Source organism: Ammodytes marinus (assembly GCF_949987685.1).
Source record: "Ammodytes marinus genome assembly, chromosome: 4".
In the NCBI taxonomy this organism is placed as follows: Eukaryota; Metazoa; Chordata; class Actinopteri; order Uranoscopiformes; family Ammodytidae; genus Ammodytes; species Ammodytes marinus.
In genome coordinates, this window is record NC_137233.1 from 16,474,690 (window position 1) to 16,500,558 (window position 25,869).

At 41.5% G+C, this 25,869-nt stretch overlaps 2 protein-coding genes across 5 annotated transcripts in view; both read right to left on the reverse strand.

Annotated features, from left to right (window-relative positions):
- Window positions 1-25: 25 nt before the first annotated feature.
- On the reverse strand, window positions 26-21,459 carry patz1 (POZ/BTB and AT hook containing zinc finger 1). Of its 2 annotated transcripts, XM_080026079.1 has the most exons (6): window positions 19,715-21,030; window positions 18,171-18,234; window positions 17,890-18,061; window positions 14,356-14,514; window positions 4,355-4,567; window positions 26-3,930 (listed from the first exon to the last, which is right to left on the reverse strand). In XM_080026079.1, the coding sequence occupies exons 1-6, from the start codon at window positions 20,986-20,988 to the stop codon at window positions 3,464-3,466; spliced, it is 2,349 nt and encodes a 782-aa protein (XP_079882205.1). In that variant the 5' UTR covers window positions 20,989-21,030; the 3' UTR covers window positions 26-3,463. The 2 variants fall into 2 exon arrangements, with proteins under 2 accessions (XP_079882205.1, XP_079882204.1); XM_080026078.1 differs by lacking the exons at window positions 4,355-4,567; window positions 14,356-14,514 and having other exon boundaries at window positions 19,715-21,459.
- A 1,038-nt stretch (window positions 21,460-22,497) lies between these two features.
- eif4enif1 (eukaryotic translation initiation factor 4E nuclear import factor 1) overlaps window positions 22,498-25,869 on the reverse strand; it is a 33,844-nt gene continuing 30,472 nt past the window's right edge. For 2 of the 3 annotated variants that reach the window (XM_080026075.1, XM_080026076.1), the window contains exons 16-19: window positions 25,306-25,429; window positions 24,877-25,188; window positions 24,567-24,737; window positions 22,498-24,131 (exon numbers count right to left, since the gene is read on the reverse strand). In XM_080026075.1, the coding sequence (XP_079882201.1) occupies window positions 23,944-24,131; window positions 24,567-24,737; window positions 24,877-25,188; window positions 25,306-25,429 (795 nt within the window). In that variant the 3' untranslated portion in view covers window positions 22,498-23,943. The remainder of the gene's footprint in view (window positions 24,132-24,566; window positions 24,738-24,876; window positions 25,189-25,305; window positions 25,430-25,869) is intronic. The other variant, XM_080026074.1, reaches the window with a different exon arrangement.

Sequence of the window (25,869 nt, forward strand, 5' to 3'; positions counted from 1 at the left end):
AGATTCAATAACAGAGTACAAAAACAAATATCTATAGAAAAGTATGCTTATACTGAAATATGTCAAAAGACGATATAACAAAACATGTCGCCCACATGTTTCAAGAGCAATCTTGTTGAGTACAATGATAAAATACCAAGTTAACATATTGTACATTTTTCTGTGTGTGTTTTTATACAAAAGTGGCAATGCAAGTCACTCTGTACAATTCTTCTTAACCTTTAGAAAAAGAGGAACTTCTTTTTTTTATATCCACTGCTGTGCACAATCAGTATTTGGAAGGCACTTTGCAACAGACCAAAAGCAGAAAAGAAAAAAACAAATAGAGAAAAAATGTAGGCCCAAGTAATCCTCGAAAAACATTGTTTAAACTCGAGTACCAACGTGAGTGAGACAAATCACATGTCCCAGTGAAGAAAAACACAAAAAGAAAAATTAAAAAAAAGGAACACAATTTTCCTTACAGCATCTTCCACCTGTCTTCAAACAATCCATGTCCAAACAACCCTTTTTACCTTTTGAGGAGTAAATACTAGTGCAGAGTGGATCGGGGAAAAAAAGGACACTTGGTCAAAGAGGAGTCGTGCAGCTGGCAGTGTGAGCGCTACCAGAGCAAGCAGAGTGACAGTCAGTGAGCAGTCAAACTGTTTCTGCCACCAACCAGTGATCAACATTCAGTCCCCAGCTCAGCTCAGCTCAGCTTGCGTGCCAAAACATGCAGTTTACACTTTCAACTTAAAATAGCCATAACTTAACATCTCTTCACATGAAAAATGAAAAGGAAGAAGAAAAAAAGTCTGTATATGTACAGGACCACCATTTACAAACACTGATCATATTGGTTGGTTCATATATATTTTATATATTTTTTTTTTATTTATAGAATGTGTATATGAATGGTATATACATGTGTTACAATCACAACATAACCATAAATAATAGAGGAATGTACTGAATTTAACAGGCTAAATACTCACAAACTCACAAATAATTAAACGGGAAAGCAGGAAACACAGATCAAACACAGACAAGTATACACACACACACTTTTAACCATACACACGCACTGCTAGGTCATACTGTTGGACTGCGTTTGATCGTGCATCGTGATACTACAAAACAAAAAACACCTATGAGAAAGCTGTTAATCAACTGATATGCAAGTTGTGTGAAAGGTCAATATGATACATTAATTAATTTTGGATGCTGACAATTTTTGTATCTATTCCTATTCAGAAATTCTTGTGTTTCGACCACATTTCCTGCAACCCCTTACTGGTGGTGATTACTGATTTTTTAACCCCCCCTGAAAAACTAATTTAACTTTACTAACAGTAGTGATCCTCCCATACAATTTCCTCTAAATCAATAAGATACTTTTTTTTTTTTTTTTTAAACCAATTCAGCGTAATATAACATTTACACTGAAAAAGAAAACAGAGAATTTGATGAAAGGCTCCCACTGGGACTTGATTGAGCAATAAAGCTAATTTCCGCTTCTCAGGAATGTCAAACAATACATTATCACTGTATGACGAACAGATGGACAGCCTCGTCTTAACCTAGGGACCACTAGTGCAAACATGAGACATGTCATCTTATAAGAGCACAAGCAATAAAAAGGGAAGAAACACTGGATAACTTAAGTGATTACTTGGAAGAAAAAGTTGGTCGGCCCAGAGTGTGACTCCATCTTCAAACCCCACTAGCTGTTGCACAACACACACATACACACACACACACATCTCCATTTACATAATTTAAGAGTAAAAAACTAACAAAATGAATAAATCACAAGATTCTCATTTGACAATAATTATTATTATTTGAAAAGAAAAATGTGCACAAAACCGAGGGCATGAATAAGTTAATAAAATATAATCTACATTTCTCAAAATATATAGTGAAAATATACCTGACCTTGGTCCCTGTTTAATGTACGCAATGTACGTGATTGAATACCTAACAAACAAGACTTGGAAACCTTGTCCTTGTAGGGGGGGCCAATACAAAGCTCATTCCTAACAAGCTCAAGGCATGTTTCAAGACAAATCTTACAAGAAAAAGAAAAAATTAAAGTTGTTATCCAGGGAAAATTCATTTTCAAAAAAGTATTCCTGATCACAATTAGAATGGCTTTCCTCTCCTTAGTTCTGCAGTGTTTCTGTATGAATAATTCATCTAACAAATGAAGCATTAAATCAAACAAGAAAATTACTTAGGGCTTTTTTTTTTACATCCAAATGAGCTGTCAGTAGGTTTGCATGCTTCAGAGCACAGTCCTCTGGCCCTCACATCAATGTGCCAACTCTGCTCAAGATTCACAACCGCTCAGGTTAACAATGAGATATTACACTCCTAAAAGGCTTTGTTCATATTCAAAAAGAAGGAAAAGCAGCTAGCGACAAGCCTTTTTAATGACATGGGTCTTAAGAAACAAAAAGAAAACTAAAAATGAGAATACTGCACTTTTGATGGAGCTTTAAATATGTTTTTTCAACTGATATTCTGAATGCATTTGTTATTTCTCACAGGCTGGCTTTCATTTGCGAAATAATTTTGACTTTTTTTCTTTAAATCGGATGAAAATAGCCCAAGAATGAACTTATGTTATGATATACAAAGCATAACGGTGTTTTTTTTCCTATGTGAGGTAGCTTAACTATTTATATTTGTTTTAGCTGAAACAGATTTTTTTGATAGCTTTTTATGGTGTAAGAATTCAGATTAAAAGTTTTATCGATACATATTGAAAAAGTGCTTCTATAAACCAGTCACTAGAAATGCATAAAGGTCCTTGACAGATATCAATGCTGCTCAGTGGCCAGTGACACAGTCTGGATGAAGCCGAAGAAAATGGCGCGTAATAAATGTATTGTAAATATATGCGGTGAGCCTGTTAGGAATGTCTCTTGAAATACTTTAAACAATTAATTCATTAATTTAAAAAAAACTGCTATCAAAACACAAGCCAATTTAAATCCCTGTTTTTAAAGAAAAACTAAATCCTTTTTTTTTTAAATACACAGAGAACAACATAAATACAGATTTCTCAGAACAGACAATAAGTAATAACTTGTTTAAAGGTTGCAGTAAATAATTCATCTCATGTCAAGAAACATTTGTGCAGATAAGAAAGCTAAATAACACAAAAGCCCAAAAGCAAAAAACACAACAAAATTCAACAGATCCACATCAGGTAAAGCAAATCCAACCTTCATGTCGTTTCTCTATAAAGAAAATTCAAACACCGTACACACACTTTTCATAGTCTGAAAAAAGTAGAAAAGGTAGGAATCGTATGGCAGTCTGTGACAAAAATATCGCATACACCATTTAAGCAATGTAACGAACAGAAAATTTAGTCTTGAGGCAAAGTTATTCCCAAATACAGAGCATATTCTGTGGGCAACCCGACTTCGTCTTAAGAATGAGAGGCTTTGCTAGAACCCGAGTGTACGTGTCACTTCCCTCCAAAGTCCATTCCGCTCTGACCCTCCTCGGCATCCACTAGCGAAGAGGCAAACGCGGACTGGACTATCTGAAAGCCGAATGATTCCAGCAGAGACATGTTTTGTTGAGGGGAGAAGGGAGAGGACAGGGAGGGAGACAGCTCATTTAAGCCTGATGACCCCGAGACCGTCTGGGCCTTGTGGGCTTTGTGAACTCTGTGCTGGTGCTTGTTGAGGTAGGACTTGGTGCGGAAGGCCTGGCCGCAGATGTCGCAGGTAAACTTCTTCTCAGGGTCCGTCTTGCCCGATGCCCCTCCCCCTGCCGAGGCTCCGTTGCAGGCTAGAGAGGGCATCTCCAGCTCCGGCCCCTCAGGTTTATCCGGAGATTTAAGCTCATCGCTGTTGGACAGTTCCCCGAACGAAGGATCTGATTCTTCCGATTCCAGGTGAGGACACTTCTCTGCATTTTCTTCCCCGTCTGTGGTAAACGTTGCATGGATAGGAGGAGGGGGGAGGGGGTGGGAAGAAAGGGAGGCATGAATGGGTACATATTTATTACAAGATGGGTTTGACAAAATAAAATAAAAATGTTAAGCCTGTAGCTGGATGGCACCCTGCAAAAACTTCTAAGAGTACAACTTGAAATCTTTAGTGAGAATGCACCAAGCATGAGGAGAAGAGATTATACAGATCGATCCCTTAAATATAGGAATACAAAAAAGGGAAACAAATAAAAGAGACACAAAGCACAATTCCTTCAAAAAGTGGCCACAACAGCTTTACATCATATTTTCTCAGTCCATTTGCCCAGGTGTCCGCCGACAATTCTGCTGTGCTCATCCAACCATCCCCCCATGAAATACCAACCCAGCCACCCCACCCTCCTCCTGGACTATACTGACCTGCAACAGGCCCATGGACGGGGAAGCCCGGCAACCCGCCAGAGCGACACTCCCAGAAATATGGAGCCCCACCTGCATTCCCCATGAGCAGCTCAGACTGCGGGCCCAAGGCAAGAGAGCCGGGCTGGGGGAGAACTGGGTGTCCAGAGAACCCGTGAAAGCGACCCTCTGCCTCAGACGAGGTGAGAAGCAGCTGGCGGCTGGCACACAGGTCTACACCACACACCCAGTCAGGGAGACAGGAAGTAGGAGGACGGAGCAAACATAACAGGCCCGGAGTAAAACCACAGGGACACAATTATCTTCCTTTTCGACACCAGTGTTAAATACTATCTGTTAGCAAAAGAGGCAAGGCAAGTTTACTGGTTTGAATGAATTGAGGAAGTCCCGTCATCACTAGAGCCGTCAGTGATTAATTAATTTACCTTTTCCTCTTTACCTGTCAATCAAGTACCAAAAATCCAGAAAGTGACTCATGTGAATAATCATCATAATAATCAAGTAAAACGTTGTTTTTTGTGACACATATATCCATGTGACTCTCTAGCTACTTTTACCAGGTAAAATGACATCAACTGTGTTCCATTTGCATTCATATCGCTTTCATGTTAACAGGTCGGTGTGAATAAAATACATTCAAAACGACCACAGTTAATATGGGTCGTGGGTGTAAGAATGCTAAGACCCTGCTAGTGTGCAAGCCATCTCACACAGACACACATACATGAACCATCATTGATGTTAGTTTCTTTTTAGTTACACCTGTGCAACAGAATATCCCTGTGAGAAAAGCTCATACTGTTCATCACAAAGTATAATGTACACACACACACACACACACACACACACACACACACACACACACACACACACACACACACACACACACACACACACACACACACACACACACACACACACACACACACACACACACACACACACACACACACACACACACACACACACACACACACACACACACACACACACACACACACACACACACACACCTCGTCTGTCTGAAGGAAGGCACGACACCAAATGAAGACAACAGTAATATAGTGACAGTACACACATGGCCATTTCCAAAGATGAACCACAATTTTAGACTTTGTATCTGATTAGCTTTGTCTCTCATAATTAAGTCATTAAAACCGAATGATTGCCAAATCCTGTGGAGTCTCGACTCACTTAATACATAATAATAATATCTTTGTTTTATATAAAGCATTTCCAGAAACCCAACGATGCTTATTTTAAAATCTCTTTCTGTTTCATTAATTAGCTATACTACTGCTGCTCAGCAGCATCCATCCACTGTCCATAGCGCTGAAGGAAAAACATGTTTATACCACTGTCTACATCTGGGGCCTCATTTATAAAGCCTGCTGCGCACAAAAACCTTGCGTAGACGAGCAGAAATGTGCAGTAAAATGTGCGGTAGCAAACCGGTGGTATTTATAGAAAAATTATTTGCGGAGAAGTGTGCGTAATCCCACGCCAACTTTCGACCATGGGTAGAGCTCCCGCAAGGTTTTCCTGACTCGGGGGAATCAGCGACACTCAATAGCAACACCACGAAATAAAGCTCAGTCATCAGAAAAACACACATTTTACTGTGAAATGCTTGGCACCCAATATATTTAATAAATATATTCGCAACTATATGAATATAAAACAGTTGCGAATATAGGCTACTGTAGTGTATGGCATGCAGTTATGATGTAGGTTGATTTACTTATCAAGTAGCTCTATACATGTTTTGGTTATATTTTTAAATTGAATCTTATAGTGCTACTATATAATAATATCATATACGTCGGGAGGTGTGTCCGTGAGTGGCCAGCGGGAGAGCAAATAGTCTATATTTTAGGCGGTGTGTAAAAGTAGTTTTGTAAAAAGTTAAACAAATTTTCCAGTTAAGCAAATATTAATTAAAACTGTATATTTCGTTAGATAAAATCATGTTATTAATTTAGCAAAGTATTACATGCATCTCTTTCCCATAGCAATTCACCCTGGAAGTTTTAACTATAATCTGACGTTGTTGGAAATGTGTGGATCTCACGGAAGGGAAACAATGCTCTAGAATAGACTACAATGCATTATTTCACTTCTCACAACACATTTTATATAGGCCTACATACAGTATGCTACTACAGGTACGCTAATACGCGATATTGTATACAGTTGGGTGAAACTGCTTTACAAAGACTAATGACTGTGCCAATCATGATATGTGATAAGCGCTTGCGTGTTTGTGTGCCAGTTATACTGCAGCACATGCACGTCACAGGCTTTCTTCCTTCCCAGTCGCCTACTTTGCGGCCGGTTGCATCCCTTTTCTACTCATGTCAGTCAAAATGCCGTGCTTATTACCATCTATGGTAGATTGTGGGATGAAACTGGGAGGTGAAGTGGGAGGACATGGGGAGGAGATCATGTGCGCACAATTCACCACAGGTGGGTAATTATAAAGGGAAGATTGCGTGCAACTGTGCGCCACACAGTTTTATAAATCTCTTTTTTTTTGCGCAGCACATTCTTGGCAATGTTTTTGGATGGTTTCCACGCAAACCTTTATAAATGAGGCCCCTGCTCAAGTAGTGACAATCCTACCAGACGAAAATCGCCAGGGAGTGACCTCACAGCCAATTAGCCGATCCTCTCAAAACTTCAGCAATGCTACTTCTATTAAAAATCTGCATAACATGAGCAAGCAAATAAAAACAATCATGCTGCCCAAAGGACACGCATGAAACAAAACATTTGACATTGCTGATTCTGGATTCACCTCAGAGGAAACCAACACCTTACAAGATTGTCAAGTCTCCACTTGCCAAAGCAGAGGCTTTCCCCCAAAGGTCAATAAGGTGCAGGTGAATTCCCATTTGTGGTATTGACACTGATAATACCACAAGTTAACATGAGGCATGTTCACTTTCATAAAATAACTCATAGCGCTACAAAGGATATTGGCAAATATCTATTAAGGATCATGTGTGTTAATGACACCTGCACCATGTTGCATTTTAGGAGATGTTACCAAGGCAGCTCCAGTGTTTCCCCCAGCGCTTTATAGCTAAGGCGGCCGCCTTAGCAACGGCAGCCCCCCGCCTTGACTACCAACCAACCACCCAAAAAGAAAAAGTAATAATAATAATAATAATAATAATAATAATAAATATATATATATATATATATATATATATATATATATATAGGGGAAGGTGGGGTGATTTGTGCAACTTTTTACTCAAAGTGATTTTAAAGTGAGGCCTTGACAGTTATGTCTCCAACTCAAATATGTACATATATTTCAGGATGTTGTGCATCCCTGGCAATAAAAACTTTGGATCTGGAATAAACTGTTTAAGAAATATAGCTTTCGGAAAAAAAGTTGTCTTGTCGCACAAATCACCCCACTACGTGGGGTGATTTGTGCGTCATTGTGTCACAATGACAAAGTCACCATCATCATCTTTCTGGCCATCTGAACTCTCATCAGTGGTGTCGTTAAGTGGAATTGAGATGTCACTCTCTTCTGAGCTACTGTAGACAATCACTTTCTTTTGGTGACCAGCGTATACAGCCATGCCACTGGCACAACTCTCAGAAATGTACTTTGCACTAGTTGCTCCGTGCTTGTGGAACCAACTGCCACCTGACAAATGTGATTCCCCCTACATTTCTGCCTTTAAATCAAGGCTCAAAACCCATATGTACACCCTGGTGTTTCCTCCCCATTAACTATCTTACCTCTGCACTACTATCTGTGTTTATGTGGATGTATGGGCTTTACGTCTTTTATTTTGGTTATTGTTATTGTACCTTCATTGTTTACCTACTGAATGCACTATGTACAGCACTTTGGACAGTGCAAACTGTCATAAATGTGCTTTTATAAATACATTTTACTTACTTACTTACTTATAACTCACCCAGGCCCTTGCGCACAAATCACCCCATCCCCAGAATTTTGGATAATAGGCATGATGCAGCAATTTAGGGTTGACATTGTGCTAACTATATAGACTCAAAGTGTAGGATACCAAAGCACTAAAACATGTGTCAAATGTTTTCAAACGTGTCTATAATTGTTCAGACACAATAATCAAAAAACCTTGATCATGGAAATTTTACTTTGAAAGGCAAAACACAGTTTTTTGAGCTTAAACGTGCTTATATCTTATTCCTTGTGTCTCCCTTCTTTACAGGATGAGTCAAATGGACGGCTCTTCTTAAATATGTGGTCACATTTCCAATTTCTTCCACGGTTTTCTAGAAACAAGGGGTTTTGCAACTTCCAAAATGCACAAATCACCCCACCTTCCCCTATATATATACAGTATCTCACAAAAGTGAGTACACCCCTCACATTTCTTCAAATATTTCATTATATCTTTTCATGGGACAACACTGAATAAATGACACTTTGATACAATGTAAAGTAGCGTGTGTACAGCTTATATAACAGTGTAAATTTACTGTCCCCTCAAAATAACTCGACACACAGCCATTAATGTCTAAACTGCCGGTTACAAAAGTGAGTACACCCCTGAGTTAAAATGTCCAAATTGGGCCCAAAGTGTCAATATTTTGTGTGGCCACCATTATTTTCCAGTACTACCTTAACCCTCTTGGGCATGGAGTTCACCAGAGCTTCACAGGTTGCCACTGGAATCCTCTTCCCCTCATTCATGACAACATCACGGAGCTGGTGGATACTGGAGACCTTGCGCTCCTCCATCTCCTGTTTTAAGAAGCCCCAAAGATGCTCAATAGGGTTGAGGTCTGGGGACATGCTTGGCCAGTCCATAACCTTTACCCTCAGCTTGTTTAGCAAGCCAGTGGTCGTCTTGGAAGTGTGTTTGGGTTCGTTATCATTTTGCAGTACTGCCCTGCGGCCCAGTTTACGGAGGGAGGGGATCATGTTCTGCTTCAGTATGTCACAGTACATGTTGGTATTCAATGAACTGTAGTTCCCCAGTGCTGGCAGCACTCATGCAGCCCCAGACCATGACACTCCAACCACCATGCTTGACTATAGGCAAGACACACTTGTCTTTGTACTCCTCACCTGGTTGCTGCCCCATACTCTTAACACCATCTGAACCAAATAAGTTTATCTTGGTCTCATCAGACCACAGGACATGGTTGCAGTGATCCATGTCCTTAGTCTGCTTGTCTTCAGCAAACTTTTTGTGGGGTTTCTTGTGCATCATCTTTAGAATAGGTTTCCTTCTGGGACGACAGCCATGCAGAGCAGTATGATGCAAAGTGCGGCGTATGGTCTGAGCACTGACAGGTTGACCCCCCACCACTTCAAGCCCTGCGGCAATGCTGGCAGTATTCATACGTCTATTTTCCAAAGCCAACCTCTCGGTATGACACTGAAAACGTGCACTCAACCTTCTTAAACTGGGCCGCAGGGCAGTATTGCAACATGATAACGACCCCAAACACACCTCCAAGACGACCAGTGGCTTGCTAAAGAAGCTCAGGGTAAAGGTTATGGACTGGCCAAGCATGTCTCCAGCCATAAACCCTATTGAGCATCTTTGGGGCTTCTTAAAACGGGAGATGGAGGAGCGCGAGGTCTCTAATATCGACCAGCTCTGTGATGTCATCATGAATAGGTGGAAGAGGGTTGCAGTGGGAACCTGTGAAGCTCTGGTGAACTCCATGCCCAAGAGGGTTAAGGTAGTGCTGGAAAATAATGGTGGCCACACAAAATATTGACACTTTGGGCCCAATTTGGACATTTTCACTCAGGGGTGTACTCACTTTTGTTGCCTTCAGTTTAGACATTAATGGCTGTGTGTCGAGTTATTTTGAGGCGACAGTAAATTTACACAGTTATATAAGCTGTACACACGCTACTTTACATTGTATCAAAGTGTCATTTCTTCAGTGTTGTCCCATGGAAAGATATAATAAAATATTTGAAGAAATGTGAGGGGTGTACTCACTTTTGTGAGATACTGTATATATATATATATATATATATATATATATATATGTTTTTTGTGCTGCACAATTAATGTTCTAGCAAGCGCGATGTGTGCTTGTGCATGGTCATAACTGCGCGAAAGGCCACGATTTGCGGTAAAAAGCATACGTGTCTCCAAGCGTTTCTCTATCAGCTGCTCTGTGTCTGCGGCTTTGCGCGCGCGCGACCGTACCGCACTGCGCGCGACTACGGCATGCACGCGGGAGAGTTAAATGAGCAGAAGCAAACCGACATTTAACTGGTGGCGATAATAAACGCAGTGCAGTTCTATGGGGATATTTAGCTGAACAGAAAGAAGTGCTCTGCAAAGCTAGAATAGTTTAAGACTCCACATCACAACCTATCTATCAGCTCAGACAGCGCAGAGAAAAGTTTGAAGAATGCATGAGAGTGATGGCCCAGCCAAGTTTCAGTAAGTTTACAGAAGTGCCACACTGTTACTGTCTTTGAAATGCATTTAGTCATTTTAAGTAGAAATTATTATTTCAACTATTGAGTTATTTTTCAAACAACATGCTAGTGTAGGCCAAGAAGATTTATTTTCTGAATTTTCAATGCTGCTTTATTTTTACGTTTTAAATTGGGAAATACATGTTCCAAAACGACCAATAACTTCTGTATTTAAAAATAAATCAAGCAAGTAGGCTCAAAATAACCATTAATGAATTATAGGTTATCACATCACAGTAGGCCTATTGTCCACAATAATCGCACAACAGCGCCCATCCAAAAAGGAACTTTAAAAAGTTGAATTTGCACTTTGATGTGCATACACATGTTAAGTGTATGGTCCATTATTTGTATTTAGTGTGTCTGTATAGTATTGCACCAAAACAGTAGAGGTTTTCTTTAATTGCGCTTTGTACTGTCTGCATGTTTGCACATCATTTGTACCAGCACATAGCAACAAAATTAAACAACTGTAAGGTCAGTGTCTGTTGTATTTTTGTATTAAAATGAACAGTTGTTTATTTCTTTACATGTAGATGCATTGGCATCTTTGAGCAAAATACCCCCAAAATTTTCACCGCGGCGCGTAGCGCCTCCCATGACCAGGGGCAGTGACCACCTTGACTAAGACATTTTCTGGGGGAAACACTGAGCTCTCATTATAATCAATCATTTAGATAGCCAACCTTTGGTTTGGTCTCTAGCCAAACAGAATATTTTGTCTCCGATTAATAATTCATATGCACAAAGTCAGTTACAAGTACAAATCAACACACATATACAGTCAAGTGCGAAAGTTTGTGAACCCCTTGAGCCTTTTGGAATTTTATTTATTTTAACCATTATTAATTCATTTTTATCAATACCAGTATTTTTTATATGAAATAACAGATGTTTGTTTATCAATTCAACATTTTTATTTTCCAGAAATCAATTGTTAAAACAGATAAAACAAATTATTTGACGAATGTTGTATGTGCAAAAGTTTGTGAACCCTGAGCTGCATTGCTTAAATCGAGCAGGTTGACACAATCAGGTTGGCCAAATTGGTTGATGAAATAGACCAATGTAATGAGAGATCTTTAGGAAAGAAATTGGGTGGCACTAGATAAAACAGAGATAAAACCAGGTCAGTTTAGGCTCACCAAAGTGAACCCATACAGGTCAGACATGCTAAAAGGGAAACAAATCTCAGAGGATCTCAGGAATAGAGTTTTGATGTTACACATTTGTCTGGGGACAGTTATAAATTCATAAAAAAAAATTTGAGCTCAATCGGTCCACCGTGAGGCAAATCATCTACAAATGGAGAGCTTTAAGAGTGACTTAACATCTGCCTAGAAGTAAACTTCCTTCAAAAATATCCTCAAGCGCCACAAGAAAAGTGATTTTTCAGGTAAAAGCCAACCCAAACATTACACCTGGAGATTTGCAGACAATTTGAAACCACCATTATTCACTTGGGAGAAGGTTCTCTAGGTGGTAGGCACTAGGCAGAATTGCGTTTTTGCCCAAACATGGCGGTTTTGGTTATGACCAAACAGTTCAATTTTTGACTAATCTGTCCACAGAATAAGACTTCAGGTATCTCCAGGTGCTCTCTGGCAAAGTTGTGACAAGCAGTTTTGTTCTTTTTTGAGAGCAGAGGCTTCTTCAGCAACCATCCCATGAAAGCCATGTTGACTGAGTTTTCTTCTTATTGTGGAACCATGCACATCTGTCCCAGATGCTGCAAGAGAGGTCTGCAAATCACCAGATGTAATGTTTGGGTTGGCTTTTAACTGAAAAATCACTTATCTTGTGGCGCTTGTGGATATTTTTGAAGGAAGTCCACTTCTAGGCAGATGTTCAGTCACTCTTAAAGCTCTTCATTTGTAGATGATTTGCCTCACGGTGGACCGATGGAGCTCAAACTTTTTTTAAAATAATTTATAGCTGTCCCCAGACAAATGCCTGTCTGACCTGTATGGGTTCACTTTGGTGAGCCTAAACTGACCTGGTTTTATCTCTGTTGTATCTAGTGCCGCCCAATTTCTTCCCTAAAGATCTCTCACTACATTGGTCCATTTCATGACTCAATTTGGCCCATCTGATTGTGTTTACCTGCTCCATTTAAGCAATGCAGCTCAGGGTTCACAAACTTTTGCACATACAACATTCGTCAAATAATTTGTTTTATCTGTTTTAACAATTGATTTCTGGAAAAGAAAAATGTTGAATTGATAAACAAACATCTGTTATTTCATATAAAAAATACTGGTATTGATAAAAATGAATTAATGATGGTTACAATAAATAAAATTCCAAAATGTTCAAGGGGTTCACAAACTTTCGCACTTGACTGTACATCTCTCCTCCATATTAGTATTGTTCACCAATTGTGGTTGAGGCTCACAGTTCACTGTGTGCACTGTCTCTTTGCTGCTGCTTCTCCGACAGACATGGACGAATGGGAGTATACGTTAAGACGATCATGCAACAATGGGCATTGCTGGAACAACTGCTGATGAACCAGCCAAGCAGACACAGAGATGGTTACCCATACAATGCCATGGCCATGCTGGACAGACAAACATGTACAAAAAAAGTGACTCGGCAGAAGTAAGAAGTTGAACCATCAACTACGGCGTCTAACTTCTACGTGTTAAATTACTGTATGAGGTTATTTGACATTTAAAAAATATCCACATTCTATTCTTATGTCCAGCCTTATAAAAAGCTATGTCTTCCCTATAAGTGCCGATGTAGTGCTTAATCAGTAGGATAGGCGCACATAGTGTCAGGTGCCCTTACTTGTCATACTACAGATATGGTCGTCATCATATCCAATGTAGTTTCAGTTATGAAGAATGAATGCAGGTAAATGAGTTGTCTGCCTATTGACTTGCATTTATTCTATAATAACAGATGCACCATTTCCTTCAACCATTTATTTAATACTGACCACAGACATGAGCCATTATAACATCTCTAACAAAGTTATTTCCACCATTTCCCCACAATTACTAATGATAAACTACTTAATCTGCAGCTAATACTAAAAATGGTGCAGTATTATTAGAGAACATGTTCTCATAGAGGTGTTCAAATGCCTCCATCTTCTTTCCTTAAAGATATAGTGCAGAACTTTTTCATAATGACTGTCTATTATAGGCAAGCCATCGCCAAAGAAGTTGACAGAGTTGATTAAAAGCCTATTATCAGCTCCAAAAAAAATAATCTGTATTTCTCAGTATGACAGTGGCACCCTCCGACATTGGTACAGGAGTTACAGTTGTTGATTTGACTGTAATACACAGCCCTCTCTGAATACTAGACACACCGACGGTAAGCTAGCAGAAAAGAAGACCAGCACATGAAACAGTACAATAGTTAATGTTTGAGTGAAACAAGCTTGGCAGCAGAGGGTTGATATGCTTGTTGTGTTGTTAAAACACATACACAAGGATGCAGAAGCATGTTTATTCACAAAGCAGCTGTGCGAAAATGAAAGCCAGTAACATGAAAGTCTGGGATGGGGCGGGCGGCTGCTTGCCTTCCACTGAGCACTGGCGTCCCATGTGGTAAGGGTTGCCGTTGTGCATCTGCAGCTCCCCCCTTGGCTCAGGGAAGCTGTGCATTGTGGCAGAGGGGGGCAGTGGAGAGCCATGGTGTGTCTTTATATGCACCTTAAGGTAGGACGCTGTGGAGAAACCTGGGACCAGAAGAACAAAGAACAAGGCAGTTGTTTGACACACTCAGGGCCTTGGCTCCGAGAAGGGGGGGGGGGGGGGGGGGGGCTTGTCCTGTTACGCAATGATAGGCTATCAATATCCACCATATGATAGATACTAAGATTGGTTGGACCAGGATGGAGAAAAAAAGGATTAATTGAGGGCATGTTAAATTTAAATCATCAATCTCTTTGAATTTAAATTCTCAACAGTAATAAGGCAAAATGCTAGGGAAATTATTTGAATCAAAGCGTAATTTCCATATAACAACATACAATGGAGGCCCACTGTGTTGCACAGGAATGATTATTATTGTCTGACAATACGCTTGTGCACAGTGGACACAGACTCTTGTCAGCTATTGTAGGCCATGGTCAAGACACTGTAGCTCTTAGCAGCTCAAGCAATGTGTCAATCAAAACATTCAAAATACCAGCAATCTAGGACAATGCATAATATATTAGAACCAGTCGGTGGGAATTTATGGATGTAATACCGTGTATGACAAAACTTTGTCACAAAGTTATCGATATCAGTGGTTTACTATGAGGCTTCAAAGGTGAGTTGCCTCAACTGTAAAAAGAATGTGTTGGTTGGTCTGACAGAGGCGTTGATTGTACCGGCTTTCCTTATCGTATGTTATAATGGTTCGCATAATTAAAATGACAATAATCTCAGCTTTCCAAATATATTTTGCACAAGTACCCACTTTAACATAGCAGTTGCGTGGACAGCATAGTTGTGTATAAAACACCCTAACTGTTTGAGGGCATATTTTCAGAGTACTAAAAGAAAATCAAAAAATCAAAAGCATCCCTAATATTTTTAAGAAGTGATAACAGAACCTTTATCTGTGATTCAACTGATGCATCTGCAGGTAAACAAGACATTTGCATCTCTACTTGCTAGCTATCCCACCACAAGAAAATTGAGAGGTTTTTAGAGGTCTCTGACTGGTCTGTGCCACTAGCTGACTGCTCTGTGCCAGTAGCTCCATCGCCCCCTGGTGGTGGCACACAGTGGTCTGTGGCAGAGACCATGGTCTGTGTACAGACCACTGAATCGGGTACAACCCCCTGCTGGGTTTTTATGCAAAATAACATCATAGACACCCAAGAACAACTCTTTGTGTAATGATATGATTGATTAGGTTAAGGTGCTGTAAGCGGAATGGTTCTTTTAGCTAACTTCCTGTCAGTTACTGCAGTTAGCAGTCCCCTCGCTCATCCCTACGTCACCACATTAATGCACTGCGGTCTTCAAGCAGCGAGTTATCTAGCATCATCTCAGATCCATAAGTGTGATAAAACAATGATAAAAACCATCAAAACAGACATTGGGAAGGATTTTTACCTGCTCCGCCATTGTAGGCGCACAAACATTCACACATCTGTTGCTCTGGCGTGCACCGGCAGTGAGACCATGAGTGAGACGGGTGTCGCTTTGTAGCGTTCTCTCTTCTGATTGGATAAAAATGTTGGGATCCTCCAATAAGTGTATTTGCCGATTACATGCAGAGCAGCTGACTGAGAGATCGGCTTTATGAAACGCGCGCATTATGTAAGTGATCACTGTATGAATAAAGAGCGATTTAACACTTATATTAACATAAATAAACCGCTTACTTCACCTTTAAGAAAAGACTTGAAGAGCTGCATCAGTAACTTATTTCATGCCATTTGTGTGTGTGGGGAGCCAACAGGAAGCAAAATTCTGGGGAAGCCTGAAAGAGGTGTTCAGGAGGTAGCACCACGACTTTATGTAATGCCTCATTTCCACCGAGTAGAGCGGGTCGGATCGGAGCGGCTCAGAGCGGGACAGCTCACTTTTAAGAATCTCGGTGTTGTTTCCACCGCGGACCCTACCTTTACTGGTAGGGCGGGGTTTATGACCCTACCCTTACTGGTAGGGCGGGGTTTAGGCTGGACTGCGATATCCGCCGCCAGAATATGGGTCAAACTATAGGGTTGTGGAACAACTGTGGTCAAGCAAGCGGTCTCTCGTTTTTGCTTGGTCAAACCAGCCGCTTCTTTATTTATCCCCCCCGTGTTGTTGTGAGCACAGAGACTGCTCGGTGCAACTGATAGACAGTGAGCGAACAGCGCTGGCTACGTGACATCGTAGCAGTGGGACACAGTGTAGCCAACTGATTATTTTAATGACGAGGAAAAACACCACACAATAAACAGTGCCGCGCTCACATTTTCGCCAAAACAAGACTCTCTTCACTCTAGCCGAGGTGACTACACACGGCGGAAATGATTATTTCGACCAACTGTGGTCAAGCCAGCGGTCTCTCGTTTTTGCTTGGTCAAACCAGCCGCTTCTTTATTTATTCCCCCCGTGTTGTGAGCGTGTATTTAGCCTAAAACTATCTAGGCTATGGCGTAAACACACAGAGACGGCTCGGTGCAACTCAGTGAGCAAACAGTGCTGGCTGCGGCAGCTACGTAGCAGTGGGACACGTAACTAAACCAACTGATTATTAATGACGAGGAAAAACACCAAACAATAAACAGTGCTGTGCTCACATTTTCACCAAAACACAGACTCTCTTCACTCTTGCCGAGATGAATACACATGGCGGAAATGATTCTTTCGACCAACCAATCAAATGACGCAGCGTGTAGCTCCGCATTTTCGGTCCGCTTTCAGGCGGCTAGTACCCCTACGGAGGAGTACTGAGATCTGGAGCGGCTCAGAGCGGTTAGGTGCGCTTAAACCGTACCCTACCCAACTTTTTACAAATGAAAAGCCAAACTACCCAGACCGAACCGCTCCGATCCGACCCGCTCTACTCGGTGGAAATGAGGCATAAGAGGACAACCTTTAGACATTTTGCAACATTCAGTGTGTATATTTCATCTTGTCTATGAAATGTGCATTTGAAGCACCATTAAAACAAGGAAGCAAAAGACACTCAAATAGGACAACGCACTTCCCGAACAAGGCTTTTGGATCAGGGGTGTTAATGCTTCCTTCTGTGTCTGGGCAGAAAATAGATGTTTAAATAAAACATATTGCGACGTTGTACACCTCATTTTAATGTTTGTTGAAAAAACTGCACCACTAATGTAAGGACAGTCGGACACACAATAGCACTACATAAAAAAAGGTACGAAAATAAGTCTGTCCCCTCATTCATTTCAATGATACCTCAGCGTTGACACCTTAGGGGCCCCTGGCGAAAAAAGTGGAACTACGCAGAGCCAGCCAAATAGCAAAACCAGATTGGCATAATTCTATAATCAGAATGTCCATGACTTCAATGGCGACTGAATATCCGTCTATGAACATGGGACAGAGTTGTTCAAGTGGAGCTTTTAACAGTCTGGTGCAGTACTGGAAATAATTACCTTTGTTGCATATGCCACAGTAGTTATGCGTTCCTTCACTGTGTTTCTTGAGGTGGTCCGTCATGTAGGCAGCACGCAGGAACTTGCCACAAACTTTGCAGGGGATTTTGTCCTCGTGGCATGCGAGGTGCGACCGGAGACGATCCCGTGTCGCAAAAGAGGCATTACAAATCTGAAATACGGAAATGTTCAACATGTTAACACTTCTTCTTCAGATCATGGTTTAAAACCATTGTTAGCTGTGGGTTTTCATAGTGTACTGAACAGAGTGTGGAGGTTACCTGGCACTTGTGGGGTCTCTCTGTTGTGTGAACCTGTTTGATATGTCCATTCAGGTGGTCTGGTCTGGATATAGGAAAAAATTAACAAATAAAAGCCCATACATGTCTGTCAAGTCCATCTGATCTGATTTAGGTTTTTGTCCTTTGAGAACCATTCAATATCTACCTATATAGGTCTCATAAAATACCACAGGCTGACAGAGACTGAGTGTTCCATATGACATCAGGCAGAAATTAAAAGGCAATAAAATAAGTAGGGCTGTCAAAATTAACGCGTTAACGCAGGGTGATTCATTTCTGGAATTAACGGCGTTAATTTTTTTAAAGCATGCGCATAATGATCCGCCCCGTACATCCAATCGGCTCTGTACTACAGTCATCGTGTTTTAAGTCAGTCAGTCGTGCCGTTTTTTAAACTGCTAACGGTCACGTCTGTGTCGGGGTATAGATAGTATATAAAATCAACTGCCGCGGCTGGCAGTTGATGTCGGCAGCTGTTCAGAGCCCGCGAGGACACACACGTCTGCAGTTTTCAGAGGTATGTGTTATCAGACATCAATATAACGTCGGCTTCCTGGCACACATGAACAGTCCCCTATCTTTCCGTTCATACAACAATATACAGAGAAAATTCTAATTTTTCGGGCATATTTCGAATGGTAAAATTAATCGTGATTAATCCACAGAATCCTGTGATTAATCTGATGAAAAATTTTAATCGTTTGACAGCCCTAAAAATAAGATGAAAATAAGACGGCAGAAATTTTTATTTGGGGTAACTGTAAAATGCACTTATCCTTCTCAGAATGCAAAGGGGCATTATTGTTACAACCGAGCAGCACATATAAAGCTGTAGATGTTATGTGGCATTTTCTTTCACCATTCGGGTACAACGTGCTGAAATAATGAACCCAAAAACACGCTCAGCAGTAACTTTGTTTTTTCCTTGAACATAGCAAACATGAGGGAACTTAGATTTTTTTTTTTTTTAAACACAAATTTACTGATGGCTGGTCATCATCACATTGTTTCATTTTTCTTAGCAGTTAGCATTTATGATATGCATGTATTTTAACCTCCAGAGCAGTAGGTGGGGATGGAGAGCTTGCTACAGGGCCTGAGAAAACAGAGCCTGGGAAATAAAATCTATGTGGGAAATGGGTTTGTGTGGCTTTTGCTCTATTTACAGTCTTTACATGGGCTGAAGCTGAAACCAAAAAGTTAGTGTCAAAATTAACTGATTATTGTGTATGTCTGTGCATTATGTCTGCATTATAAAAAGCTGATTTGACAGCTTTCTGAACTGGAACAGCAGGCCTCACATGAACTGCTTTCTTCAGTTTTTGCTTTGTTGCCATACTCACTAACACCTGCCTGCAGTTTATGTCCTTCAGTCCTTGCACCTACAATCATAATAGGCAACAACACTGCAGGCTGTCCAGGTTGTAGGCTACTGGGAAGTCAGCATTTTGCTTTCTCTTTTACTCAAAAAACCGTAGGAGATTGCCTACTCTCAGTGTGAAGAAAGGGTGTTGTTAACTCACCTAGAAAAGCCTTTCCCACAGCTTTGGCACACGTAGGGTTTACCGACTGAGCCGTCGTGGGACCGCACATGGTACGACATCCTGTCTTTGCGTTTGAACCGGAGCCCGCACACATGGCACGCGTACGGCTTCTCCCCAGAGTGCGAGAGCTTGTGTCGGTTCAGGTGGTAAACGTCACGGAAAACTTTCCCGCAAATGTCACAGCCGACGTGCCGCCTAGTCCTCTCCCGTTTGCGGCCGTTGTCCAGCGTCAGTCCCCCGTGGTGGTGGAGCTGCTGCACGCCGTTCTCCAGCAGACCAGGCGGTGACATTAGAGACAAGCCCGCCGCTGACAGGCTGTCACCCGCTGTGTTGTTGTTTTTTATTGTGCCGCCGATGTTGGCTCCGTGTTGCGCTTCGTGGTTCTTCAACCGGGAAGCCTCGGTGAAAGCTTTCCCGCATGTCCCGCACGGAAACAGCCCATTGTCTTTCTGTGCGCTGTGATTTAAGTGTGTCACCTCCATTACCCCCCCGCCAGACTTCTTTGGTCTCCCCCTGATCCTCTTCGACCCCGGGGAGCCGTCTTCGTGTTGTAACGCGTTTCCTGGTATTTCCGTGGTCGGGGACACGGACAGTCCTTCGACGGGCTCCAATATCGGCATCGTCGACTCTCCGTCTCCTCCTCCTCCGCCGTCCAGCAACACGCCACCGTCCACATGCATGTGTGCGGCGTTAGCAGCGAAGCTCTGTCCGTTCAACAGTAGCATCCCCGTGCCGTTCACCAGATCCTGCGGTGCCACCGGGAAACCCAGCTCCGTGGCGGCGCCCGCGGCCTGGAACAGGCTCGCGTCTCCTCCCCGAGAGGTAGGCACGAGGATCTGCACGTTGGACTGTTTGATCACCTCCTGACATATCTCGATGACCGAGTGCATCAGCAGAAACTTGGCAGCTGTCATCAACTCCGGGAAGCACTCCAGTCGCACCACGATCCTGGAGGTGTAGGCGAAGTCCAAGACGTCCTTAAAAACTTTGGGGCTGATGGTGTGCATCTCGAGCTCCTTGGCGTCGCCGTCACCCTCCGTCTGTCGGCTGAACACCGACTCAAAGTACTCGCTGCACGCGGCCAACACAGCTTTGTGCGCGGGGAAGCTCTCCTCGCCGACGCGAAGGACCACATCGCAGAACCTGCCTCCATCTTCCCTCTGAGTGTTTAGGTTGTGTAGCATCTCCGCACTGTGCTTGCTCACCTGGTAGGTGTACGAAGACGTCCAAGACGGCTCCGCTACCTTCTCCATGCCGAATTCATCCAATAGCACTGGTTGTTATGGACGGCGGTCGGAGAAATGACGGATTTAGTGAAGCGTTATCGATCGGTTGATAGCAGCTAGCTACGGGATCCGAGACCAGCCGCCCCTCCCCGTCCTCTTTAGCATCTACCGTTCAATGCTAGCTGTAACAGAAGGGAAAAATGGCAGCCCCCCAGCTTCCTGTGAACTTTGACACTGGTTCTTGGGTGGGTGGGGGTCTTTCTTGTTTTGTGAAAATGTATCCCGAGGGTTTGATAGTAAATATGTTAATATGTCCATATATATTTATAATTGATAGTCGCTAGGAGGAGTGCCCCGGTACGGCAGGGGTCTCTCGCGTCTTTACGGTGAAATGTGAGCACGCAGGTCTCTTCCTGTGTTGGTCTGTCGGTGAAACACCCTCCCCCAACCGACCAGACACCAGAAACCCATTCCCCCAAGTAGTCTATTAATGAAGACACCAACTTCTTTTATCTGCAGAATTAATTTAACAGCAGATTATCAGTTTGGAGAGTATTGATAAGTAGGCTAGCCTTGTGGCATGTTTAAAGAGGTCCTAGTAGCATATTCAATTTTCTAATCATTTATGTTTTTATAACATGTTATAACATTAGTCAAAAGACCATGTCATCACTACAATTTATTCACTCCTACATGAGCTTGGGCTTGCAAAGACTCTAGGGGGCAGGGCCGAAACATGGAAACGGGTCCCCTCCATGTGAACTAGTAACAAAGTTGCGTGCTGGCCCCATATATTTGGGTAATGTCCGAGTTCACACACAGCTTGAGCGATAGTGAGACTGTACTTGCAACCAAGGGTGTCTTGGTATTCTGTAGTAAGCAGCATTATGGATCACCTATAAACCTTGATTTGAAGTTATTGCCAGCTCACCTTTATCAACAGCAGCAGCCATGGCTGAAAGAAAGACCTCAAAAGTGGCAATCAAATATAAAATATGATTTTGAAGGCACACTTTTCTTACAGTGTGGAACTGTTAAATCGTGTATTTTATCATCCTTGGTTCTTCATAGCCTTACTTACATAGCCTTAACCTGAAAGACTGCACAAAACAGGAGTGATGTCCTGCCCACTGCCAACGACTGAGGGGGGCTGACAGGGCGAGGCTATATGACGCTTATGGAAAAATGGTGAAAAGCTCATGGGCCAGATGAGCTGCTCAAATCCACCCTGCATGACCTTAGGGCAGGTGGAGAAGTCCCACTTGCCAACAGGTTAAAAGCATCGGTTTGAATAAAGATAATTTCAAACTGCACGCCACTGCATAATTTGGGGCAGAATTTTTCAACTATTACCATCGAATAGTACTGCAGGAAACATCAGCAACACATCGCAGGAACGAAATGTGTGTATTTTTAGAGTTTGTGACATCGCAAGTTCACATTTATGCAATGACATGTCAATTATTGGCCCTAGTTCTCAATGCTGTACTATCTACAACAAACCCATACCACCAGATATATTAACCAGACAAATAATCCAATACACAATTAACTCAGTTAAATCTATCAAGGAGCAATTATGTTTGTGCTACCTGCTAATTCTTACATACATGCAATTAGTGGTGGTATATTTTGAGGAAATAAGACAGATCTTTCAATACAACCTTCAGTATTTCTTCTGGCAGGTGCAGCCAACAGAAGAAAATAGACCACTCACCGACTTCAAATTTACACTCAGTGGCCACTTTATTATAAGGATTGCCTGAACACAACAATCTATTTAACTTTGAAGTTTGTAATGTTCTAAACACATAGTTTTTAAATATTCTGCTCTCATGTATGGACCAATATAATACAGTTCAATGTAACGCCGGCATTAAGTACAACCTTAGTATTAGAGGATCTCCTCTTGGACTGTGCAAATAACCAAACATAAGCTTCACAGAATCGTAATACTTTACAATATGGGTAAATTAATTAAGTTGGTTAATGCTTTATAACCATTAGTTAACTAAGCATTAAATAACCATTAAGTGTAAACCGTTAGATAATGCTTAATAAGCATTAAAAGATTTATAGCATAGTCTCTTAACAGTTCATTAATGTACCCTTAATGTAAAGTGTTACCCACAGAATTTATGGCAGAGCTGTTGTATCGGATTGCTTTATGCTGTATAGGTGTCTAATAAATATGCCCCACACACACACTTCAATTAAGCAAATTGTGTTTTACTGAAGATTTTATTTATTAATTCTATTTGTGCTTTTTTATAACTTAATAGCACATACAAACTGAATCCCAAACACCCTCAAAAAATTGACAATGTGAGCATTGCTGCCCCCCTTAGTGACAAGTTGGATGGGAGAGGATACAGTTTAAAAAAGAAAAAAAAAGGCACAACCTGCATCCCCTGGAGTCATCTTTAAATGCTCCAAGCAGTCACATCTACAAAAAAGGGCCACTAGCAATGCCATAAAAAGGGTAGAGTATACACTAATGTTCTCATCGCTCCACCATTTATAACTAGCAGAAGCCCTTTCTCAGTGCACTTCAGGGTGGAAATTAAAGTTGGAAAGACAAAGGAATGCTACCAGCTCTTGGTGACTTTGTCTCGCCGTTTTCAGTTTAACTGCAAGATAATTTCAACTTCCCCATACCAACAACAAAAATCTATATACAGGGAGAATAAGAGTCTTTCCCATGGTCTGTACAATTGGGTCTATACATTATTTACTGCGCAGAACCTAATACAAATAAAAAATAAACGATAAATTCACTCAGCCGGCAAAACAACCCGTCTTCCCATTTCAGCTGACAAGCCTCTTCAAAAACAGTGACTTAAAGTTTGAAGACGAAGCATGGCATGGTTAGACTGTTCAGGTCTGTGCACTCTTCAAATTAAAGTTCACATTTTTATGGTAACAAGTAGGTGGCGATGGGCAAAAAAGAAAAAAAATCTTGCTATCCAGCAGTTCACTTTCTTAGGGCCGGAACTCCAATTCATCTACACTTATGACCTTGGCCGGCATGGAGGGGAGGGGCTGTTCGAGCATGTCTGATCCAAACCACTTGGCGAGACCTAGAGGGGGGCTGCCCCCGTGTTGCTGGGAACCGTTTGTCCGGTGAGGGCCATGGTTCTGTGACTGAGGGCCTGGGATGCTCGGATGCACTGAAAGATGAGACAATAAGACAGTTTAATCCAAGGGCTGAAAACATAACACGAAACGGTTCTTACCCATTTAACTTAGTAAACTCTTTTTTTCCCAATCCTATTTAAATTTATATACAATTTACCAGTTCCATATCTGATGTATTTATTACGCTTTTCTCTGTGGCGCGCAAATACCATAATGATATAAACTATTGTAGTTTTATGTTTTTGGGCAGTACAGTATTTTTCTGATTGGCTCTAGTTACTTTATGCATTTGCTTAAACTACTAATTACCTTCTCCATACATTTCTATATACAGACTCATAAGTATATGGAATTGAATGTAGGACAAGAGATTCATTGTAAAGTTTTGAACGTTAAACAATCCAAAACCATAGAACACAATGCTGCCAATAGCATGTGTTGTGGTAGTTGACATAACTTGCACTCACTTTGTCTCTGTTGCTGAAGTTGCTGCTGCAGTACTGCTAACTGCATCTGAGTATTGGCTCTTGGAGGTAGAAGTGGATGCCCTGTTGCACTTAGAGGGTACAGCGGTTGTCCAAGCAGGGCAGGAGGCAACCCTTGAAGTTGTGCCATGTCAACATGTGGTGGAAATATACCTGGTGGGTAAATTTAAAAGAACTTCCCTCAGAGATCCAGGCTCATTATAGTCAGAGGTTTAACAGTTTACAAAAATCCACAACAGTTAATAATAAAAGTTTTACAAAAATATGTGAGAATGTTAAGGCTACTGCTAACCTGCTTGCACAAGTGCCGGTCCAATTTGCTGGGGCTGTATACCCTGTGCCAGCATTCGTTGAACTACATTAGGATGGAGCTGGGGAGGAGGGCGCACCATAGGCACATGGGATAGCAGCGGCACTGGATAGATGGGCCTTGAGAAAGATGAGGGCGGTCCTGGAGGTATCATGGCAGGTGGATGGTGGTGTCCAGCAGAGCCCGGCCTGAGACGCTCCTGGTGTGGCAAGGTGTGCGAGCCGGCCCTCACTCCCCCAGACCGAGCAGCATTTTCCTGCATCGCTTCCAGGTATAGATTTGGGGAGCTGCGGTCTGTTATGATCACATAAAATCAACCATAACCACATAGCCCAAATGTTTCAGTGTTGTAGTTCTTGAACTGAAGTTGGGATATGAAAAAAAAACAAAAACAAAAACAATGCTCTGTACCGTCTTGAGAGTGTGCGGCTGCCTCCTCCTTTGGCTCCGAACGACCCGAAGGTTCATCTCTGTTTTTCTCTTTTGTCGCATACATTTTGCGGATCACAGATGTTGGTGTAAATGACGGGGACAACTGAAGTAAAAAGAATTAATAAAATGAACATGAAATCTAGCAATATCATGGTGTAGAAATTAATTTTCATATATATACAGACTTTATTGTAGGAACAAAAATAGGTTATCATCTTACTGTTTACATTTACAGCATCCTACACATTAGCAAACAATTAAAATATAAAGAAAATAAAGATAAATAGAAATTGAGAAAAGAAAGAAAAGGACAAATATATACATACACACAAGAAAGAAAAAAATATATCTAAATAATATTTAATACAGACAAAATGTAACAGTCTCACTTTAGGGGCTGTTTATACGACAACACGAAACGGTGCATACGCAAAAATATTTTCGCGGTTGCACTATATCATTTACATGAAAACAGCAAAAGCAGGCCAGTGTTAATTTTGGCAGCAAATTCTGATTTAGTCTTAGTCTTAGTCTTTTGAATAT